The sequence below is a fragment of the Helicoverpa armigera genome, chromosome 22, assembly GCF_030705265.1.
Source record: "Helicoverpa armigera isolate CAAS_96S chromosome 22, ASM3070526v1, whole genome shotgun sequence".
NCBI lineage: Eukaryota > Metazoa > Arthropoda > Insecta > Lepidoptera > Noctuidae > Helicoverpa > Helicoverpa armigera.
Window position 1 is genome coordinate 3,027,475 of NC_087141.1, and position 22,451 is coordinate 3,049,925.

The 22,451-nt window shown below is 34.3% G+C and overlaps 3 protein-coding genes across 4 annotated transcripts in view; 1 reads left to right on the forward strand and 2 right to left on the reverse strand.

Annotated features, from left to right (window-relative positions):
* The window catches only part of Flo2 (Flotillin 2), a 248,356-nt gene that overhangs the window by 16,445 nt on the left and 209,460 nt on the right, over positions 1-22,451 (forward strand). The gene's annotated exons all lie outside the window — the stretch shown is intronic.
* Positions 1,497-4,943, reverse strand: LOC110370925 (glucose dehydrogenase [FAD, quinone]). Its single transcript, XM_064040574.1, has 5 exons — positions 4,931-4,943; positions 4,552-4,779; positions 3,604-3,736; positions 2,931-3,050; positions 1,497-2,823 (listed from the first exon to the last, which is right to left on the reverse strand). Exons 1-5 carry the CDS (start codon positions 4,941-4,943, stop codon positions 1,578-1,580), a joined length of 1,740 nt encoding a protein of 579 aa, XP_063896644.1. The 3' UTR covers positions 1,497-1,577.
* Positions 19,658-21,536, reverse strand: LOC110370930 (glucose dehydrogenase [FAD, quinone]). The gene has a single exon (XM_064040575.1). It carries the CDS (start codon positions 21,534-21,536, stop codon positions 19,665-19,667), a length of 1,872 nt encoding a protein of 623 aa, XP_063896645.1. The 3' UTR covers positions 19,658-19,664.

A 22,451-nucleotide genomic window follows, 5' to 3' on the forward strand; every position in this document is an offset into this window, starting at 1 on the left:
CCCTCTCTATTTGAATGAGCCTGTGCCCAGCTAAAAAGACTGAAGATGATGAATTGTTCTAAAGGACTCTAATAAAAGTAAGGTAATCAAAGTTTCTCCGTGATTGAATTATAAAGCTGAAAAGTTAATTGAATTAAATAAACAGATAGATAGGTAGTGAAACACAAGAGTATTTTTTATCCGAAAGTAGACGTGCGTATCAATCACTATAACTGTTTTGCGTGTCAAGACGTGGTATGTCATGAGCTTTCGATAGTATGCTCGTTAATGAATAATTTGATATCATCACTTCAAAATATTTCAAGTACTCGAGTTCATTGTACTTGCCGATTTTGGCTGGTTACTGGTATCGAATACTGAGTCTTATTTTGTTTTAGTCGATCTTGTTTCGACGACATGTCAGGGAACTTTGTGACTTTTTGCCAGAGTTGGATCACCAAAAGAATGTGTCTTCGTTATCTCACAAGAACCAGTTTTGACGCACTTGAAGGTACCAACATGACTCGGTTCAAAGTTTGTACTTTGAAGCAAAAATAAAAACAAATGCTTAATAGTAAAAGTTTGAACGTGTGCGGCGATCGGTATAATAAAGCTTGTCTTTATATTTTTACAAATTTTCATTACTTTTTTGAAGGATAACAAGTAATTAGGTACAAAGAAAATGGATTAACTGGGCATTGACTCGGTTAAACTAGTACAATTTATTTTTTGTGTACTTAGATTAATATATACGTGTCATAAGCTTTTGAAACCAGCAACAAATGTCCCCAGTATCGCAGTAGTTAAACACATGACATTTTTTAAATGTAATTTTGAATTTATTTATCGATAATAAAAATTGAAAATTAGATGAGTAAATTGTAATACACTGCTGGGAAGTTTGTTCATCACTGTTTCTTCTTACCAGCCATAACACTAGGAAGCGTTGAAAGAGGTGTGTTTTTCGGTGATGTCCAATGTAATGCCGTGGAAAAGTGCTAATTCAATTAGCCTTATTTCAATAAGCATATTGAACTTTGAAAAATGTTTTCTTCTTTTAACCATGTGTAAAAAAATTAAGTGGTTTTGTCTCTAATATTACACATAGACACACCTCTTTGAGTAGGCGATTTTATTGCAAAAAAGGCTAGTACTCTCTCAGAATATTAATGACGTTCTTAAATGTTAACCGTTATCTCGACCAGTCCTAGTGACCAAAAACAACAATAATTTGTTCATAAAATATTTGGGGCATGTCAGGGGTCAAAGTTTAGTGATAGAATAAGATTTTTGTGTGACTAATTAATTTTGCCAGTCGTTTCTATTTCATTATATCATGCTATTTAAATCTTCTTTACATAATGTTTCTGTCTTAGGGTGGGACCTGTAACACTTCATCAAATGTTTTAGTCAAAATGTCTGGAAGCTTTTTGATTATGAATTCGAAAGTTATGATGATAATTCTTATAATGTATGATATTGATAATACCACTCTCAGTTATCAGGGTTGAAGTAAATAAAAGTAGAATAAATATAATTGTAACATATTTTTGGTTATGCTTACATAAAATACTTATTGTTAATTATTATAAATTTGTCTAGTTCCAAGTAGCCTTAATCATATCTGCACCTTTTTCCCCGATCATTACTGCAGGGGCATGCGTATGCGCCGATATAGTCCGAGGAATTACACTAGAATCAATTACACGTAGATTTTTAAAACCGTGAACTCGCAGTTCTGGATCAACAACTGCCAGTGGGTCCCCTACTGGGCCCATCCGGCAGGTTGCTATCTGATGATGCAGAGTTATAGTCAGGCTACGAAAAGCACATTCCCAGTACTCATCAGAGTCGTAAGTGATTCCCTGACACGTTGGGAAGTTCGCTCTGTGCAACTTAGCACCGAAGCGCTGGAATGGTGGAGTAGCAGCTAAAGCCTGCACGTGCCGAACTGCAGCGATCAGATTGGCTACGTCAAGTGGGTGGGTCAAATAATTGCCGAACATCCGTGGATAGCTAAAAGGATTCCGATCCTTCAACTCTAGATATCCTACTGATCTAGGGTGCAGCAACATGGGAAATACACTCCATGCCTCCAAATTATCTATAGGACCAAACGCTCTATCGAAAGTATCTTGGGCAATCATCATTCCTCGACGAAGTGCTTTGCTGCCTGTTGCTCCGCCATCTGCTGTAATTGAACCTCCAAGACTTATCAATTCTATGTCGGGTATTCTATCCTGAGTATTTGATAAATGTGTTTTGATATATCCAATGCCTTCTACGCCGCCAGGAGTTGCCACAACATTGTCACCGGATTGCAGCCATTCTAGAAAATTTGGGATATTACCATCTTTATTTTCATTTAAACCCACATTGGTAACATTAATAGGGAAAATCAGCCCCGCATACGTTATGTGATCATAGAGTGTTCTACCCACAGGCAAGTTACGAATAGTGGGAATCCCGTGGCTTTTCAGATGTTCCTTTGGTCCTATACCTGATAACATGAGTAACTGAGGTGAAGCTATCGGACCAGCAGATAAGATTACTTCCCTCCTCGCTCTCACAACGTTCCTCAATCGGTTTCTGTTATACTCCACTCCAGAAGCAGTTCGTGTGTTTTCATTAATAAGTACTTTTGTAACAACTGTTGAATGAAGTATGTGTAAGTTCGGCCTACCCTTGTTAGGCCGTAGAAATGCTTTAGCTGCACTTAGTCTTCTGCCGTTTCGTATATTTGTTTGGACATATCCAAATCCTAGTTGATCAGGAGAATTGTAGTCGATAGTAGGGCTACCAAGCATTCTTCCTGCTTCTAAGAAAGCTTCTATTAGTGGTGTCCTGAAAAAGTTGAGAATCATATTATTATATTGTACCTATCCATTGTATTGGATACAAAATAATATCAACTTATTCGTTTATGATGGAAAAATAAAGAAATATCTTACTTGAAGTTTACAAATTGAATGTCCATTTCGCCGTTTCTTCCTCGGTATGGCGAGTTTTCGTAACCTCTCAAATTAGCAGTTTCCGATTTCATGTAGTATTTGAGGACTTCTTCATACGACCTGTAATCAAGAAAATTAAACGCCTTTAGAATTATGTAGGACAATTATGAGATTTGCAAGTTTTTTACAATGTTATAAAAATGTTTTATTTTCAAATGTATGAGACCTTGTTACCTAGATTTCCTAGCTACAAAGTAGGTCAGATTCAGTAATGAAGTACTATATATGTATGAAACTCTACTGCAACTTCAAGTGGTTTTCAAATTATAATATTTAAGGAAACACTATGCTTGAGCTTAAAGTAATAAAAATAAAATTGAAGAGTTTATAGTATGCGCCATTGAGAAGTTCGAAGGATAATGTTCTTAGAATGCGCAAAATAAACAGAATTTCAAAAACCTAATTGCATCTTTTCATAGGCCCATACAAGTAAGGGAAGTATGATCGAAGCACTAACGCATCATCGGTTAGGTGTGAATCATTGAATGTTTTATCGTATACATATTTGTCTGTTTTGGCGTTATGCTCAGTCAGATGTGAACCTTTTCTAACTTGTTTTTCTATTGAAACTATGGAATACCTGGACTTTGTACCAGATAAGAATATACATTACCAGCCATAGTTGCCAGCGTCTGCGATTCTGTCCCATTCCTCAGGTCGTCCTCTCGTGTAGATCATATAGTTGATGACACTAGTACCTCCCACAGCCCGGCCTCTCGGCCAGTAACATCTTTTGTTCACTAAGCCTGAAATTTGAATAAAAGGATATTTTATTATTAAGGCCCAACTAGGAAGACAAGTACAAGAATTTACATAGTAAAGTACACTATATGACAGATGAAATTTTTATAAGGCGTGATGATGTCCGTAAAAAATATTCAAATCTATCGTAGTAAGGTCGTTCAAGTTCCATATAGCTCAAACTTTTAAATGTTTGTAATAATACTTATTTCCTTTAAAACTAATGCATAAATAAAAGAAAACTATTCTAATTCAGCTCGCAGGATTTGGCCTAAGGAGAAATTGCCGAAGATTAAGGCCGAGGAAAACTGGTTTGGGAATGCAACAAGCGTAAACGATCCTTTCGGGGTTAAATGGTCAATGGCTTATAGATAATAAAATGTCTACCTGAATAAATAATTACGAAGAGCTAATAACTCTGGGTAAACTTAAATATAATAAAAATAGTAAAGCTTAGTACTTTTTTGTGCGTGAATCAACAGTTCAGGTACGTCGAGTGATCGTAAAGAGTCACCTTGTCAAAACTGCATTGTTATCTTAATCTAGTCAAACCAGGCATGAAACTGTTTCAAAACTAATGTATCCATTTTTGGAAGTGTTTTGAGTACATCTTTGTAGGCAAGCGTTTGATCCCAAGTTATGTATTGTATCTATATCTTTACCTTCCCTATGAATCGCTCTATCTATTGGTGAAAGCCTTCTGAAATTCCGCTTTCGAGCTCGTCAGGAAGGAACATGTAGTCATGTCGCAAATATGACAATAATTATGTACCTAAACACCCCAACATAATTGGGAAAAGGCTCGGAAGATTATATTTACCTAAACAAACTCCAGGTTGCGGTTCCATATAATAAGGCCAGGCATATTCAGTGATTTGGAAGAACGGTGCTATAGACGGTACATCGGTGAAGAAGTTCTCTGGTCTGCCAGCTTCTATCAGAAGCACGGTGACGTTGGGGTCCTCAGTCAGTCTGGCTGCTAGAACACAGCCGGCTGATCCTGCACCTACTATGATGTAGTCGTATTCAGGTAGCGGTGATTTCAGACCTGGAAATTATGGTTATATTGGTTAATACGACGATTAATTAAGGGATTTTTGAATCTGTTGTTTTACAATTTTGTATAAATGTTGAGGTATGTATCATATCCCTATGGTTTGGGATTTAGAGGGCATATTTGTACATATTGGACATCATACATCTGGACCACATTACTTAGAACATAACTGTAAATAAGGATTTTAGGTCGTAAATTCGATTAGGATATAAAACAGGTCTTCAGAAGAAAAAGGAAAGTAACTCTGATACCATATGTGAAATTCGTGTTATTTCTCCATTTTCGTTTTTTTTTATGAATTATCTATCAAGCTCATTAAATTGGACCTGTTTTGCGAACGAGATGTATATCAAAACAATTAAAGGTCCAAACATGAATCTTGATTATAAACCAGATTTTAGTGGGCTGCTGATTAGTATGAAAACGTGTCAGTGTTAACACGAAACTCGTATAGAGTTACCATTTGGCTTTCACCAATAAAATAATAAATAAGTAAATTAATAAATAAATAACAATATTGTTACCTATACATAACTCAGAACCTCCTTTTTTAAGTCAGTTAAGGCACTAAAACATTCTCCTGAATGTAACAAATGCTTCCGCCAATCGCGAGATAATCGGAGCGGACAAGCATACATGCACTCAAACAGGTCAAACTCAAAACCTCCTTCTTTAAGTCGGTTAAAAATGCCAAAACTTACCATTTGGTAAAGGATACCTGTCTCTCAATATATCAAAGAGGTCTCCAGGATTCTGTGGACTGTAGTTGGGGGCTGCAGTTTGCATCAACAAGTTTATGACTGGGTTCTGTAGGAATGACACGTCATTTTGACATGTAATCGTGTTTAAGTCGATGATGGATGAAAATATTATAATACTCCATATTATTCGTTGCCACATTATTTAAATGTATCTGAAAATAAATAATAAGTTTGATAAACAGTAGAAAAACACGCTATTATAAATGTAGGTCAAAACCAAAAAGTTTCAGTTCATATCTTCCGGCTCCATCATCAGATGAGTTCGTCAGTACCATTATTGTATTGTCATCAGAACTACATTAAGCTGCCAATTTTCATGACGCTACTATCCTTGGAAGATGGTTAAATTAGTTACCTTTGATTCTATTACATAGTTACAAGTCGACCTAATAAAAGTATGTTAAAAATATATTTATTTATTTAGCACATATTTACTTTGCCATTACAGATATGGTATACATAATTTAATAATTAACTGTGGAGCTAAACTGACAAAAATCTGCAGATGCAAATCAAGCATTGTTGCACATGAGACGTTTTCGACAGGCAGTTTTGCATGGTATTAATGCAACGAGTGTTGACACGTCATGTTGGCAGTAACTTTATCAGACAACTGCGCAATAATTGTCCTGCAGGGCGAGCGAGTGGCGCCTGCGCCTGTCCAGGTTGCAAGAACTGAACGCAGATAAATTTACTGTTATTTATAATTATTTCTTTATTTTTTTATTTCGAAATTCGTATAATTAAAGGTATATAATCTAAAAGTAATTACAGGCATTTATTACAATCAATTAGATTAGACTGCGAAAAGTAGGTAGAGCTACTTCTTCTAAGTTGGTCTTGTGTCGTCTAGAATCGGCTAAAATGATGACATATTTGACAGCAATGTGAAAACTATGGAAATGTTTCTCGATTGGAGAAACATTTCTTTACTACGGCGAGTACACTCAATGTTTTAGTTTTCTACGGAAAACCATATCGTTGACCCGTAGGTACGTCATAAAAACGCAAATGGACGAATGAGCGTGGGCGCAGGCTAAATGTGTCAACACGAGAAGCATTGAGAGTGGTCAGTGTCTAGTCAGCCAAAGCCGATTAGTAGGTTAAATAAAGCAGACGTAGATTATTTAAATTAGTTAATGGAAATTATTACCTACTTCCAGTTGGCTCTAATTTAAATAAATAATTTGGACCGAGTTTTTAGCATCTACATATAAACTTTTTGCACACTGTATTTTTTTTTTTTTTTTTAATTTACATTTAATTGCGTAGGTTACTTTTAAGACGTCCTTTTTGCTATCGGTATCACGTGAGTTTCTGGGCAGGTGTAATTAAAGTTCAATGCTCTCGGTGTTCATTGAAATCAAAACTTTTCTGAATTAATCGTTTTAAGAAAACAAAATTATAAATGTAAGGAGACCACCTTGAAAAAGCACGTGGTCTTAGAAAACCTATTAAAAGAGTAGGTTAACAATAAAATATCGCTCAAAGAACCAAAAAGGTGCTGGAGGCTTTTACATTTTATAAAATTAAATGAAGATGAATAAATTCGTTTCTCTACAAAAATGTGTCTCTATCAATCTAGACGTCATTTTTTATTATTTATACGTCAATTCATTTAAATAAATTAACGAATAGATCACAAAAAGTACTGCCTCTATGTAAACAATTTGTAATAACAGTCATAAAAACATTTAATTATTATTACTTTGCATATTTATGTCATTTATTTTGTGCCATGATAAATATCAAGAGGCGCCAAGTGTAACCAATTTATAGCGCAAACCATATAAAGAGAAATCAATTTACTTCTTTCTTAAACACAAAATTCATACCTGACTAAAACCCATCATGTTCCTTCGTAGACGTTTTATGTACCAGGGCCGCAGTAACTCTTTTGGTAGGCCTTGGCCCTTGTGGGCCCCGCTGATAAATTCATCCTCTACTTGTACTTTTAGATCATTTCAGTATCCAAACCAAATTGCATATTATTATCCCATAAATACGACAATATATAATTTGGTCACGAACTACAAAATTTTGCTAATGTTCGCTCAAAAGCCATTAATTTTAGACTTGTGTCGATCGAAGTAGATCGGGTGCCCTTCTAACTGACAGCATTCCATTACGGTACGATACGATTACGTTTTTCTATAGGTTAGGTTGCGCTTTTTCCTTTTAATCATAATTTTATCTGGCATCCGAACTGTAAACTCGGGCGTGGTGGTGGCCTAGTGGGTTAGGAACCTGCCTTGAAACGGGGCAAGTTTCACGAAGTCATAAAGTTCTTTCCCCGCCTTTCGGTTACAGGTTTAAGGCTAGCCTTATGTGCCAATCACCACACCCACTTGGATAGTGGCAAGTTATTATTATGTAATTAAGACTACAAATTCTGAAGACCAATATTATGAATGTGAATCGGAAGTAGTTCTACAATTAAAAATTACGAGCACAAGTAAATTAAATTCGTGATTTCAACACCCTTGATCGCATAAAACTGATAGACAGGCTGATTTTTTGAATATGTGACAAATGACAATGCCTAAAGAGCATCTAAAATAAAGAATACTAATTACTTATTAAGTATATTTTAAAATTGTCCGTACATACATAACTGGTTTTTATATATCATATGCATATGCGTCCTTTGATTTTATCTTGAAAAGCTTAATTTAGTTATTTTAAGTTTTCGTTTGACAATTATTGTCTTAAGATAGATATTATGTAATATGAGTGCACCTGTAATAGGCATGCATATCGGTATATAATAATATCGCCAACGGACTTATTTCACATTTTCATATGCTGTGCTGTTAGTGTACCTTGATTTAATATTTGTCGGCTCCAAACTTTCTTGGGGAAATATACATGCAGTGTCTATGTTCGGTTAGATATTTTAGATATCGGGCGTAATGTGATATTACATTTAAGACGAATTGACGCCTCGGGGTGTTTAGTGGACTACAGTGCAATTGCAGAATTAACGAATCTTCAGCACAATTAGAATTTGGGTCATGTTGCAGACGAAACACTTAAGCTTGTTTGTGAAATACATAAGATGTTGCATCAAGCGTAATAATGCCTAAAAATAACTGTTGAAATTGCCGGAAATTTTCTTTTATTAAAACCTTTTTACTCTATTTATAAAAAAAAAATGTTTAATTGTTAACACAACCCTTTTTTAGATATCGCGTCTCTTGTTCGCTATTAAGAGCGTGTACGTCAACCGCGCGCCATTTGGCCTAAAATGGAACTTTTCAAACCACTGTTTCTCAGTAACTACTTATCCTATAACTATGTTATTTTTTAATAACGCAAGGTAATTTCACTGTCTATATAGTTAATTGAACATAAATTTCAATTTGTGTAGTTTAAATACTTAAAATCCCTATAACGTAACAGACGTTTTATAAAATTCCCGTTCAGCGTCTATTTCGAAGCTTAAATTCATGTGAAAACAGTGGCAAATCTAATCATATTTATTTTTTTACTCATAGACGAAATCCCCATGCCTATAGTTAGTTGAAAACATTTTTTGATTTAGGTCTTTATCTTTCAGAAAAAAATATTTTAACAATGTGAAAAATTGTGAATTTCAAAAGCTTTTTTTACCTATCTATCTTACTTAATTTAATATAACAATTATTTACTATAGTAATATAACTCTTTCTTTAAAACATAAACTTTATATTATAATTTAATCTCTCGTTTTTATTTTTTTATAAATTATTTAAAAACTACTATAAAACGCTGCACGCGAGTGAACTCAAACCAGACCGCCGCAAGGCTTCACAGAGAGAGGACAAGAGGACGTGTCGCTCCGTCACATCGTGTAGGGTGAATAACCTCTGCCGTGGATACCGAGAATAGAGTACATTTCAAGCGCGACCAACAAATCTTGATACATTACTATTTTATTTAAAGCTCAATTTTGAAGCATATTTTTTTTATCGATTGAGTTGAAATTTTGTTTGAATGTTCAGTTTTAATGAGAATGTATGATTCTATATCCAATATGGCGGTATACCCAAGATGGAGAAAAAAATGTTTTTAATGCATTCCTACGATATGGGTATCAAATGAAAGGGCTTGCTATGAATAACTCGAAAAAAAATGTGTCGCGAGTCTAAATCCAATATGGCGGACTCCTTAGGCTAGAAATCACTTATTGCAGATGTCTGTTACCAATCGAGCTATAATTTTTTTTTTTCATTTTGGATGTACCCAAATTTTTACTTATGATCTCGAATAACTTTTGAAGCATATAGGATAGATAACTTAAAACTTTATTTGCAATGGTAAACCCAAGCTCTTCACTAATATTTGGCTTACCGGCAATTGTTGTCATTTGACCACAATTTTTCGGTCTGGATGGACTGGACCATTCATATAAACAATCAATTTTTCAAATCGGTCCAGGCGTCTTTGAGAAATCGAGAACAATCAAATTGAGAACAATCACAAAACAATCTAATTGAAACCTCCTCCTTTCTTTTTTTGAAATCGGTTAAAATACAGAAACTCTTAACATTGTCATTAATCATCAGTCGACTATTTAGTACTGTTGAAAATTGTATGTAATATACAGAAAGTCCTCAAAACCAAAGTTTTCATAGGTGCCCGATTTTTTTTGCAAAAGAGTGTAAGTATTAACGACTTATTTTCATGCTTTTATATTTTAGACATCCATAGACATACACTATTTTCCCGCTATTAACTATTTACTAAATAATATATTTTTTGTTCTACCAATTTCACTCGAAAGGATCAAAATGGTTTGTGTGACTATACGTGAAGTATGATAGGCACGCACACAGCCGCGATGCTAGTCTGCGCGGTTTTTTGCGTTGTATTACCTAAAGTTGACATCGCGCGCCGAGCGTACACGCTCTTAACGCTTATGGCACTGAGCTTTTTAAAATTACTTTGGTAATTAGATACTGTTTTATAAATTACAATCCCATCATTAAATAATCACTAACGTCTAGCCCGAGGGTCGAGTCTCGTATGGTTAAAGTGTAGTTATTGATAATTAGCAGTTACGAAATTATTTGCATTGAACCAGTGAACGGTACCTACGTGTAGATTAAATTCGAGGGCCAAGCGCCTGCTCTAGATTATTTGGTTTATTTTTACACGCTTTTTATTAGCTTCACCTGTATGTTTGTAGGTTTGTATGTTTGTATGTTTGTTTGTAACCGACTTCTTTGGGCGCGATTTTGACCCACTTTAAACGGCCAGATTTCGTTCAAACTTTGTAGATTTATTGAGGACCGATGACAATACACTAATTTGATAAAATTATTCCATTTTAACCGACTTCCCAAAAAGGAGGAGGTTACACATACACATCGATTACTCCGAGGTTTATAGACCGATTTACGTGATTCTTTTTTTGTTCGACTTGGAATAGCTGCCAGTTGGTCCCATATTCATCAGGTCAGGATCTGATGATGGAAACCCTGAGAAATCGAGGGCAGCCTTCAAAACTTGTAGGCATACATAGGGTAAAAACTTGCCACTTAGGTGTATGCCTAAAAGCACTATTCAACTGTGAAGATTTGGAGCTGACCTGATGATGGAGACCAGAGAGGGTCGAGGGAACTCGACAACTGAATATGTAAACTACCTCGTGTTTGGGCTTAAATTATTTGTATTGACAAGACCTTTGCAACAGTGAAGGTTTGGAGCTGACCTGATGATGGAGACCAAAGAAAATGGAGGGAACTCGACAACTGAATATGTAAACTACCTCGTGTTTGGGCTTAAATTATTTGTATTGACAAGACCTATGCAACAGTGAAGGTTTGGAGCAGACCTGATGATGGAGACCAGAGAAAGTCAAGGGAACTCGACAACTGAATATTTAAAATACCTCGTTTGGACTTATATTCTTTGTATTGATGAGAACTTCCCACTTGTATGGATAGTGACAACTATTCGTATCACTGAAAAGCTTTAAATAAATAACCTTTTTACAAAAAAATTAAACCGAGTTCCCAAAACACTAAAAAGCAAAAAAAAAACTAATTTTAGGTGCATCGGCCTAGAAGTCGGTGGCAAAATTAACTTAGTAACATCCATTAGACACCGACTTTTAGGCTTTTCAATTTGCAAAATATGATCTTTGGTAATTTATATAATTTTCATCTATAGTCGATAAGGTAAGAAAATTAATTAAAATTTTCTAGAATTTTTCTCTACAGTCGATAAGGCAGGACTCGATGTTAATTTTTATTTCCAATAATTATCTTTAGCCGTTTTCTCTAATATTGACAAATTTTTGTATACTAAAGAGAATTTTAATTCTACAAAACAAATAATAGTTTGAAAACAAACTAAAAGTAGAAAATAAATAATAGTTTAAAAACTAAAAACACGCTTTTATAGAAAAACGAACTAAAAATAGGAAATAAATTTTAATGAATTTAAATTAAGAAAACGGTGTTAAAAATTTCAATGAATATAAATTAATAATAGTGTGAATACAAAAAAAAAATATTTAAAAAAAGCGTGGGGTGCTTTTTAAGATATTATCGAAATGAAAATCACTGTACTCATATCTGTCAATAAAATATTTATAACTATTGACACCATGCACCCCACGCTTTTTTTTAAATATTTTTTTTTGTATTCACACTATTATCAATTTATATTCATTGAAATTTTTAACACCGTTTTCTTAATTTAAATTCATTAAAATTTATTTCCTATTTTTTAGTTCGTTTTTCTATAAAAAGCGTGTTTTTTAGTTTTTTTAAACTATTATTTATTTTCTACTTTTTAGTTTGTTTTCATTAATAAGTTACATACCAGTCTAGTAACTGTGGCCAGTAACCAAGGAGTTTAATCACTACCAACCTTAGATTGTCAAGCTATTTATTAATGACAGTAATTTGATTTATTACATTCTCTTTCTATTCTTGAGCTTAGAACTGTGACCTTTTTGGTTGTAGAAAGTAGACAGTGAGTTAAAAATAGATAAGTAAGATCTAAATCTAACCTTTGTTTGTATTAGGCGGGGACAATTGAAAAAGATTTGCTTAGCTTTGCTTTAGGTAGCTGCTAAAATAAACTTCTCGAAGTTCCCAATTATCGGAAATCTATTAGTTGGTCCCCGTCCCATACAAAATGTGAAACTAAATGGATATATTATTTTCGGGAAAACTGATTCCCTTATTCTGAATTCGAAAACTCAAAACCACACAGTAAATTGTCAATTTTCATTCAAGGATAAAAAGATGTGCTTGCGCAAGTTAAATTATGATATTCTTTATTATTACACGCAACTATATACATATATCAATCAAACATTGGCATTATTCACTTGTAAAGATAACCAGTAAACTATAAACAACAATAATAATATATATAATTGAAATGAATATGGACGGATATAGTGGAAGAGGAAGACCAAAGAAACGATGGATTGATTGTGTGAAAGTAGATACGGTAAGAAACAATGTTATTTGTGAGATGACGGCAGATGAAACATGCTGCGCCGACCCCAAATAAAATTGGGATAAGGAGGAGGATGTAGGATGTATGTGTGTAAAATGGTTAACCCATCAACTTTTCAGACAACTTCTCAATGAAATTACTAGAGACACATAAATATTCCTATTTACAACATATTTACTACTTACTATTAGTTAACGCTTGACAGATAAGACTGATGTTATTGTTAACTCATTCAAACTGACATTAACGTCTATTAGTGTTATTTATAACCATGATAATGGTTAATATATTCATTCGGTTTAGTTATGTAGACTTATAATATGCTTACGGGCATCATAATTTGTTTCTGACTTAATTTTAATGTAGAAATAGAAAAGTACTATTCTATTTCTTATTAATACTTATCGAAATGGAGTTATCCGAAATAAATTATTTTGAATATATATAAAATTTTCAAAATACATTATTTTTGTAAAATTCATTTGTTCTTAAATTTTTTTTCCTTACTATGATTTCTTTTTTTAATATGTTGCTGTGTCCTAACAGGGTCCATAATTATACTGAAGCTTTAAGCCTTGTATACCACCTGTAACATACATTATGGAATGCAAATAAATGAATATGAATATAGTATCGGTTTTACTTATTATTGCCAGGGTACTGTGTATCAATGTATTCTAATTGACTTCTTCAGCTAATATAATCTGCATCATCCCTTATCACAGTTTAAGTTGGGATCGGCGCAGCATGTTTTCAGTATGTGAACAGCTTCTGAACTAGGATTGAGTAGCATGTATAAAAGTAATTCCCTATTGACCTTATACAGCTGATTCATAAGTCATTTATTACTAAGATATTTCTCAAAATATAGTCGGTATGATATTAACAGCCCATTACTAAATACCGGCTTTCTACAAGGTTTTGCCAAAGAAAGTTTCCAACTTTACAGGGTTATAGGGAATTACGCAGAAATGGTTCTTTCTCAGAAAATGTTGGTCTCGGCTTACACATTTCCTTAGGCTTTTACGATATTACACGAACAGGTATCGAAATTGCCTTGTATGTGTTGCGATAACGGTTATACAATATTTAAAGGACCGGCACATAAACTGTGACCTATATCTTTGAGATGATTTTTGATTCTTGCCATATCTTCATATCATGTGTTATTAGGTACTAGCTGCTGTTGGTAATAATAGGTAAATAATGTAAATATATTACATTGAAGATTAATTTTATAAATGATCAAATGTCATCTTTGACCTACCTGGTAAATATTGATACCTATACCTATTTGTAAAATGTCGCGTAAGACCCGGCAAGGTTTCATAACGTGACTAATCTTGATTTTCTTTCGATAATTTATTTAGACTGAAATCTTAATATTTAGAATTAATTTAAATCTATTGCTATGTGATGGGTTCCATTTGTATCGCTTATTTATCTCTTAATTACAGGTTAAGTTTCATCAGTTAACGAAAGATTTGTCTGTTAAAATATCAGCTGTAAATATTGCCCTCCTCTTATCACCGATCACGATAAGTTTAATCGGTAAAAATCACTGTGACAAGATGCCATATTATTAATTTAACTACTATTTAGAGCAACTGAGCTTAGCTTTAAATTAAATAAAAATCAATTAAAAGTAAATAATAACTTACGTGGTCATGAAAATCCAAATGATCACTGATCTCACCTATAGGTCTGACTGTATGTACCACAATACGTACCAACTACGACTGCGTTGCGCTTGCGTCGTTACGTTGCCCGTTCCAGCATCGTGTAAGCTGGCTACTTCCATGGTCACACAATATACTCCACTGGCTCTTACCTGCGGTTTCACCCGCCTCACTTGAAAAATACTTCCCGTTCTCAGATAAAATTTAGCCTATGTTACTCGGGGATAACGTAGCTTCCCAACAGTTAAAGAATTTTTCAAATCGGTTCTGTAGTTTTAGAGCCTTTGGGTACTACAAACAAACTTTTTTTTCTCTTTTCAGTGTTAGTATGTAGGGATATCCCAACAGTGAAAGAATTTTTCAAATGGTTCAGTAGGTGCCTATTTTCAGAGCCTTTGCGTACAAACAAACAATATAATTTTTCTCAGTATTAGTATAGATAGATCAATAACATTTTATTTACGAAGTAGAGGTGACTTCGTCTGTCTTTTTGTTTAAGTTGATTATTGACCCGATTTTGTTTTAGTACCTGAGTTACCCTGTAGGTAGTTTAATTAAACACTGAATTTTAATTAACGGTAGACAAAACATCAGTATTTTATAGACGAACAGCTACCCATTGGAAACTGATGATTTTTTGTTAGCATACCCTGTGGTACCACTGAGGTAATTAAACAAAGGGTAATTTGAAATTAAATCACAACTTTTGGTTGGAAAACCTTATTCCTTGATTTTGTAGATAACGCCTTAAAACACGGCTGTAGACGTGCGCAAAAGCTAATGTTAAAAAACCAGGCAAGTGCGAGTTGGACTCGCGTACGAAGGGTTCCGTACCATTATTTATAAAACGGACAAAAAATCACGTTTGTTGTATAGGAACAATAATATATCATCTGTGAAAATTTCAGCTCTGGTTTCAATCACGGTTCATCAGATACAGCGTGGTGACAGACGGACGGACGGACGGACGGACGGACAGATGAGCGAAAACAATAGGGTCCCGTTTTACCCTTTGGGCACGGAACCCTAAAAACACATTTATAATTAAGAATATTTTTTTACAAACAACGTTAGTCGCAACGTAAGTATGTAATTAATAACAAAGTTGATTTAATACAAAAACTGAAGACCCTCAAAAAATATATCCTGTTTAACTCACAGATATTAATATCATTAGTATCTTTTGAATATTATAATTAGCATGTATTATTATAAGTTCTTAGATAATATGTTGTGAGTAATATTATATTTCACACATATTGTGTGCTTGCAATGCGGGTTTGAAAAGTATTGATCTAGCCTTAGAATTAGCGAAGATTGTTCAAGACAAAAGATACCTCTACCATGGCCTACTGATAATTAGCGTTCTCGTGCTATTATTAACTTGTTTTAGCTGTAAGTCTATTTTGTTCACTGAATTACTACACTCATGTACGATACACACTCATGGACATTTTTAACAAATTCAAAACAAAATGGTATAACAGTTAATACTCACCTCCCAGTTTCTTAATTAAAGTTCAGTAAAACGGCGCGCGGCGGGACGCCCGAGCTTTCGCGCCATCTCGACACCCAGGAGTATTCTGAAAATCTGCGCTGTGGTACCAATTTCTGTAGTTGAGGTCGCAGCAAATGCTGAATATGTATTTTCGCGCACGCACATACGAAGAACACAAATGAAGAATATAATTATTTTATTTTGATCAAATAAAATAACTTGCTTTGTTGTGTATTGTCGATGTAAATTATTGTCTATGGTCCACAGATAATGAAAGATTCACGCGCATGACGTATGATGATGTTTTACTTTCTGTGATCCAAAAAAAAAAAATACGCAGGTACTTACTTGAGTATATTTTTATGTAAAATATTTTTGTAAAGTACAGTTAGTCTTCATAAAATGCAAGTTATTATGAAATAAACTCAGCAAGTTTCATCAGAGCTGTCGCGAAACTTTCATCCCCCTGAGTAACGAGGTTTTTCTGCGACATACTTGTCTTTGCAACACTCCAGCGATCTATAGAAAGTACAACCTTCATGGTCAAAAGAGATTCTGTTTACTTACAAAATAACTCGATCTCGGTATGTGGGTATTGCCTAACATGTTATTATCATTATATTTTGGTTCAATTTAAAAATTGTTGGTTTGTTTGAACAATGGAAGTCATAATTCAATACCTATGTCTGTAATAAGATTGATATGATTCTTATATGATACTTATGTGATTTTTTTTTTGTTACAGGTACAGCAATTTGCAGAGACAATACTGTCCTCGTGAGCTCTTCACAAGTTTGAAATATACTATACTATTTCTTGTCAGTTCACTTAAATAATATAAGTTATGTTGTAAATGGCATAACTTATGTTGTAAGGGTTATAAAGTAAGACCATTCAAAAAGTATTTAAAACTAGATTTTTCATTAGGGATGATACATTCCTGATTCCGTATAATATTTTCCGTGAATATTTTATGAATCAAGTTCAAAAAAAAAACCAGCAACACTTCTTGAATAAAAATACATTCAGTAAGTAATTAATAACTAAAATAAATATGTAGATTACATATTTTACATACCCATATTTAGGGTTGCGTTAATTTCATACGAAAATAAATGATATTGCTACTCGATATTGAACTTGATTTAAGTTGGCTGAGTTTTTGTAACTTTTGCTTCTACAGCAAGAAATCGTATAAAGGTATGTATAGATGTTTTTATTCGGAAGCAAAACCTTGCTAACATAAAAAAAATGAAAACAATCATTAATTTCATTCATTATACCTACATCTTTGTGTTTTTATAAGCTTTATTACGTAGGTTTTTGTGTCCACCAATTTATACATGCGCCGTTGCGCAATCTTTCTGCAATAATAAGGGATTGTACACAAACGCCTGCCGTTCATAAATAAGTACCTAGTAAGACAGTTTTACAATTTAAAAAGGACGGGTTTACTTATAAGTTTTCGATTCTAAGATTGCTGATAACCTAGAACCTTTTTAACCTCTTAGGTAAAGCACTTTGTACGCACATTATGCACAGTGCAGAATTATTTTCATGGCATGAATTCTCTCACATGCATAATGCGTTCATATAACTGATAGGAACTTTAACAATTTGAGTCATCTTCGTAACTACTGATATAATATTGTGCTTGGCTATTGTAGATGAGCGTCTAGTCATATATTACTTGCTATTTTCCCGCAGTTTCACCTGCGTCCCTAGGGAGAATTACTTCCGTTACCGGAATATAGCCTATGTAACTTACTGGAGAATGTTTTCCAAAATTGAAGGATTTTTTTCAAATTATACAAACATTTAAAACATATTTATTCTTTACTAGCTGATCCCGCGAACTTCGTATCGTTCAAACCTTCCCTAGACCTCTACAAACATTTTAAAACCAAAATCAGCTCAATCGGCCCAGCCGTTCTCGAGTTTTAATCAGACTAACGAACAACAATTCACTTTTATTTATATAGATTAATCAGTGTACATAGACTATGTAGTGTGGATAGTTAAGATGTGTTTACGAAACACAACTTTACGCTTTTATGCTTGTGAGGCACGGAGCAAGCGTACACAGTTTGTAAGCTTGCTACTACATAATGCAAGGCTTTGGACAGACTTTGCCGCATTGGATGAGCAAGAATCATACCAGCAACATGCTGCTATTATGTTTTGAAAGGCCTTAAATGTTCTGTTCTAATTTATTTGTTAAATATATTGTTTAGGAGTTATGATGTGGTCAGAGATTTAGGATCCCACTACAGTTTGATAGGTTGGCAATGTGGTGCAGATGTAGTATAAGTCCAAAACACGGCCACAAGTGGCCTGTAGTGGCCCCGTAAGTATCAAACGCAAATTTTAACAACAAAACTATTTTGACAACAAAGATATTTTGTAAAATGTTTTTAATGTTCTATGACCAAAATCTAGAAACATTACAAGTAACCAGACTAACGATAACTTGAAGAAAGCACTCAACCAATATTTTTAGGCTTTACTTAAACCACTTGATTGCCAATCTATCTATTATTCTATATTTATGGCAATTGTGCTTATGTCCTTTGAATAAAATAAGTACGTATGTATAATTCTTTACTCTTCCGTATATGTGCTACATTCAGGTATTAAATATAAACTTTTCAAGCGAAGGTATCCAATAGCGCCTTCAACATAATTACTTGTGGCACTGATGCAGCAATGCAAAGCTGGTTCTCGTAGTGTCAAAAACTAGATTTTTATTTATAAGACTTACTTGTCTCTGAGAGTCTATGCGGATGAATTGTGAGGGCAATGGTCGGGCATATGTGGGCCATTGTATATTTTAGTTTTTTTTTTTATAAGTTCACTGGTTCCTATTTATAATATATATTCAGATAAATGTTACGTATTGCTTGCTTGATTTTATAGGAATTTTCTGCCGTAGGCTACCATAGCATATCATCTCTCGAGCCTTTGCCCTACTATGTTGTCGGCTATCATGGCAAGAACAAGAAAAATAGCAAGAAGAACTGCCGATCCCCTTTGTTTAGGGAAGTTTTGATCTAAATATAGTTTTGACAGGAATTAGGTGGAGTTTATCGGGACCAGCCTTGATGTGTAAAACTCTGAAATGGGCTGTTAAAGTGACTCAACAAAGGAGCGGCCTGTGTTTACTAGGTTAACAAACAAAATCGTTCTGCAAAAATTAGAGCAATAGTTACGCCTCTATACGTGGTACGGCCTATTTTTTACTTTACACAATACACAATAGCGAAGAAATCCTAACTCTTTAAACAATCAACAACGTTCGACCACTAAAAACTAAGCGAGATAACAAAAACAATTCTAAATTGCTTTTTAATATTGTAATTGTTTACCAAACATGATGAAATAAAGACAAACAAGTTATGTACTATGTACTTAAAATATCACAGGTGCCTACTAAAATGATTACCGCACATTTACACGAACACTGATATGCAGAATTCATCATAATTTTCCCCAGTCACTTTTGATCATATCTGCTCCTTTCTCAGCAATCATGTAAACTGGAGCATTTGTATGGCCAGACACTATATCAGGCATTATGCTTGCATCGATCACCCTGACCCCTTCAACCCCATGAACTTTCAATCTCGGACTGACCACAGCCGTCGAATCGTTCTTAACTCCCATCTTACATGTACCACTAAGATGGTATATCGTAAAAGTAAACATCTTGGCTTGACAAGCATAATAAGCATCGCTACCAAATGGTCCATATTTCAAACAATCCTTGATCGGTACATCATATATTTTCGCACCAATTTTTCTCATAGCTGGTTGCTTTGAAATGTTTACAGCTACTTTTATTCCTTCTACAATTTTCTGCAAGTCTTCGTCATAATCAAAATAATTTGGAACTAGTGCTGGATATTCTTTAGGGTTTCTGCTCTGAAGCATGACTCGTCCTTTTGACTTTGGACGCAGCAACATAGGAAAGATCATGAAAGTATCGGACTTACCTAAGGGACCGTACGTGTCAGAATAGATTTGTTCGTTAAACCCAAAATTTCGACGTAACAGTGGGTCTGAATTCAGTCCACCAGCAATGAAGAGTAATTCCATGTCTGGCCAGCTTGAAGAATTAAACTTGTCGTTTAAATTCATGAAAACGAGACTTTCGCATCCCCCAGGGACGGATAGTGGACCCTTGTGTGTCGTCATCCATTGAAATACCAAACCGATATTGCTTAAAATTGATTCTGATGAAAAACTTGAATTTTGCTTTTGTACTACAAATTGTACTCCACCAGCCGCAACATGATCCATTAAATTATATCCAACTGGTAAATCTTTTACAACTTTGATTTTCATTGACTCCAAATGACTTTTTGGGCCGATGCCGGATAACATTAACAGTTGTGGAGAATTTATAGCTCCAGCAGATAAAATTACTTCTTTCTTAGCTAAGACTTTGTACTTTCTGTTTTGTTTTTCAAATTCTACGCCGATAACTTTGGTATTAGTGTTGTCAAAAATAAGTTTAGTGACCATACTGCCTTTGGATACATGTAGATTGTTTCTCCCATTTATTGGATGCAAATAAGCTCTGCTGGAACTATGTCTCGTTCCGTTTTTCATAGATAGTTGAAGAAAAGATACTCCAGATGGATTGGCACCATTATGGTCTCCATATTTGAAACCCATTTCTTGAGCTGCTTTGACCCAGGCTTTCCCTTTACTAGTGCGAAAGGGTGCATGCTCAATATTTACGTATCCACCATGTCCGTGATAATCCGAGTCATCGAAAGCAGGAATATTATAGTTTTCAACTTTTTTGAAGTATGGAAGTACGTCATCCCAACCCCAGCCCTCGTTTCCCATAGACTGCCAATTATCGTAGTCAGGCTTAGCTCCTCGCGTGTATATCATATAATTTAATACACTGGATCCTCCGACTACCTTCCCTCGTGGCCAATTACACTGTTGGTTCTCAAATCCTGCGCAGTACTTATTGGATGGCTTCGTTTTATAAGCCCAGTTAGCCGAGGTAAATTGTAAATAAGCTGCTAGAATCGGGATGTCCATTACGTAGTTTTCGTTGGCTCCAGCTTCTATGAGTAGAACTTTCCAATCTGGTATTTCTGTAAGTCTGTTTGCTAGCACGCATCCTGCAGTGCCTGCGCCTACAACGATGAAGTCGTATGAAGAAAGTAAGTTTATTCGGTCGGGTGGCTCATTGTCGTACTGATCTGTTTCGTCCCTCATAAAACTTAAAAGTGATGAAATAGGACTAACGTACTTTGTATTAGTCGGAAGTAGAAGAGTAAATAGCACGCATGTTGCTATTGCGAAAATTAGTTTTCCACATTGGACCATCTGAAAAGAATGGAAAATATATTTTTGAATAACCTGATATCGAAAACTGTTTCTTGCGCTGTTGATAAAAATATTAAAATAAATCTTTTTTGTATGGTTTTGCATACAAGAAAACAGCGTCTTCCGGCGACCTTTATAAGGTCGATGGATGCAGGTCGCTTCCAACAGGTATCTGTGGAGATCAAAGGGGGAGGCCTATGTTCAGCAGTGGACGTCCTATGGCTGAGATGATGATGATGATGATGGTTTTGCATTAAAATAGTTGCTACTGAGTAGCCCAATCTATTGAAGTTGCTAAAGTTATTGATTCTTCATTTTTTTAGTCAGAGAATTATATCGATTAGTGATATTGCTGATCCATTATTATTAATAGATGTTTAATAGGATTATGAAAAAAATACCTTAAATAATTCCAAGTACAGTGATCCTTTTTAGCACTTAACACTTTATTTATTTAAATCACTACAAGAAACACTGCTTACACCACATCAGAACACATACTGACGGTTAGTTTATTGCAACTTAATTGTTTATTTTAATTAATAAGTCATTGACGTAAATAATGAGAAGAAAATGATTCAGAAAATCATTTAAAACTCATTAATACTGGTTAATGGAATGAACCATGACACGGGAATTTTTAATAGGATAGTTCCATTTTTTAATGTAAGCATTTGATAGTTAGTATTTCATATCAACCATTAATGATCTGCGTAGTATTTAGCATTAAATAATTCTATGAAAAGTGTAAAGTAACAAACTGCTTAAATGTGTTTTTGATTTTGTCACTTGCCTGGCCTTTGTTAAAAATATTATTTTTATTCGTACATAGGTACTCTGTACTCAATCCTGCTTTATATTTATAAAGCTCTTGCTAGGTTTTTGAAATATAATTGCTACCTGGCCAAACTGGAA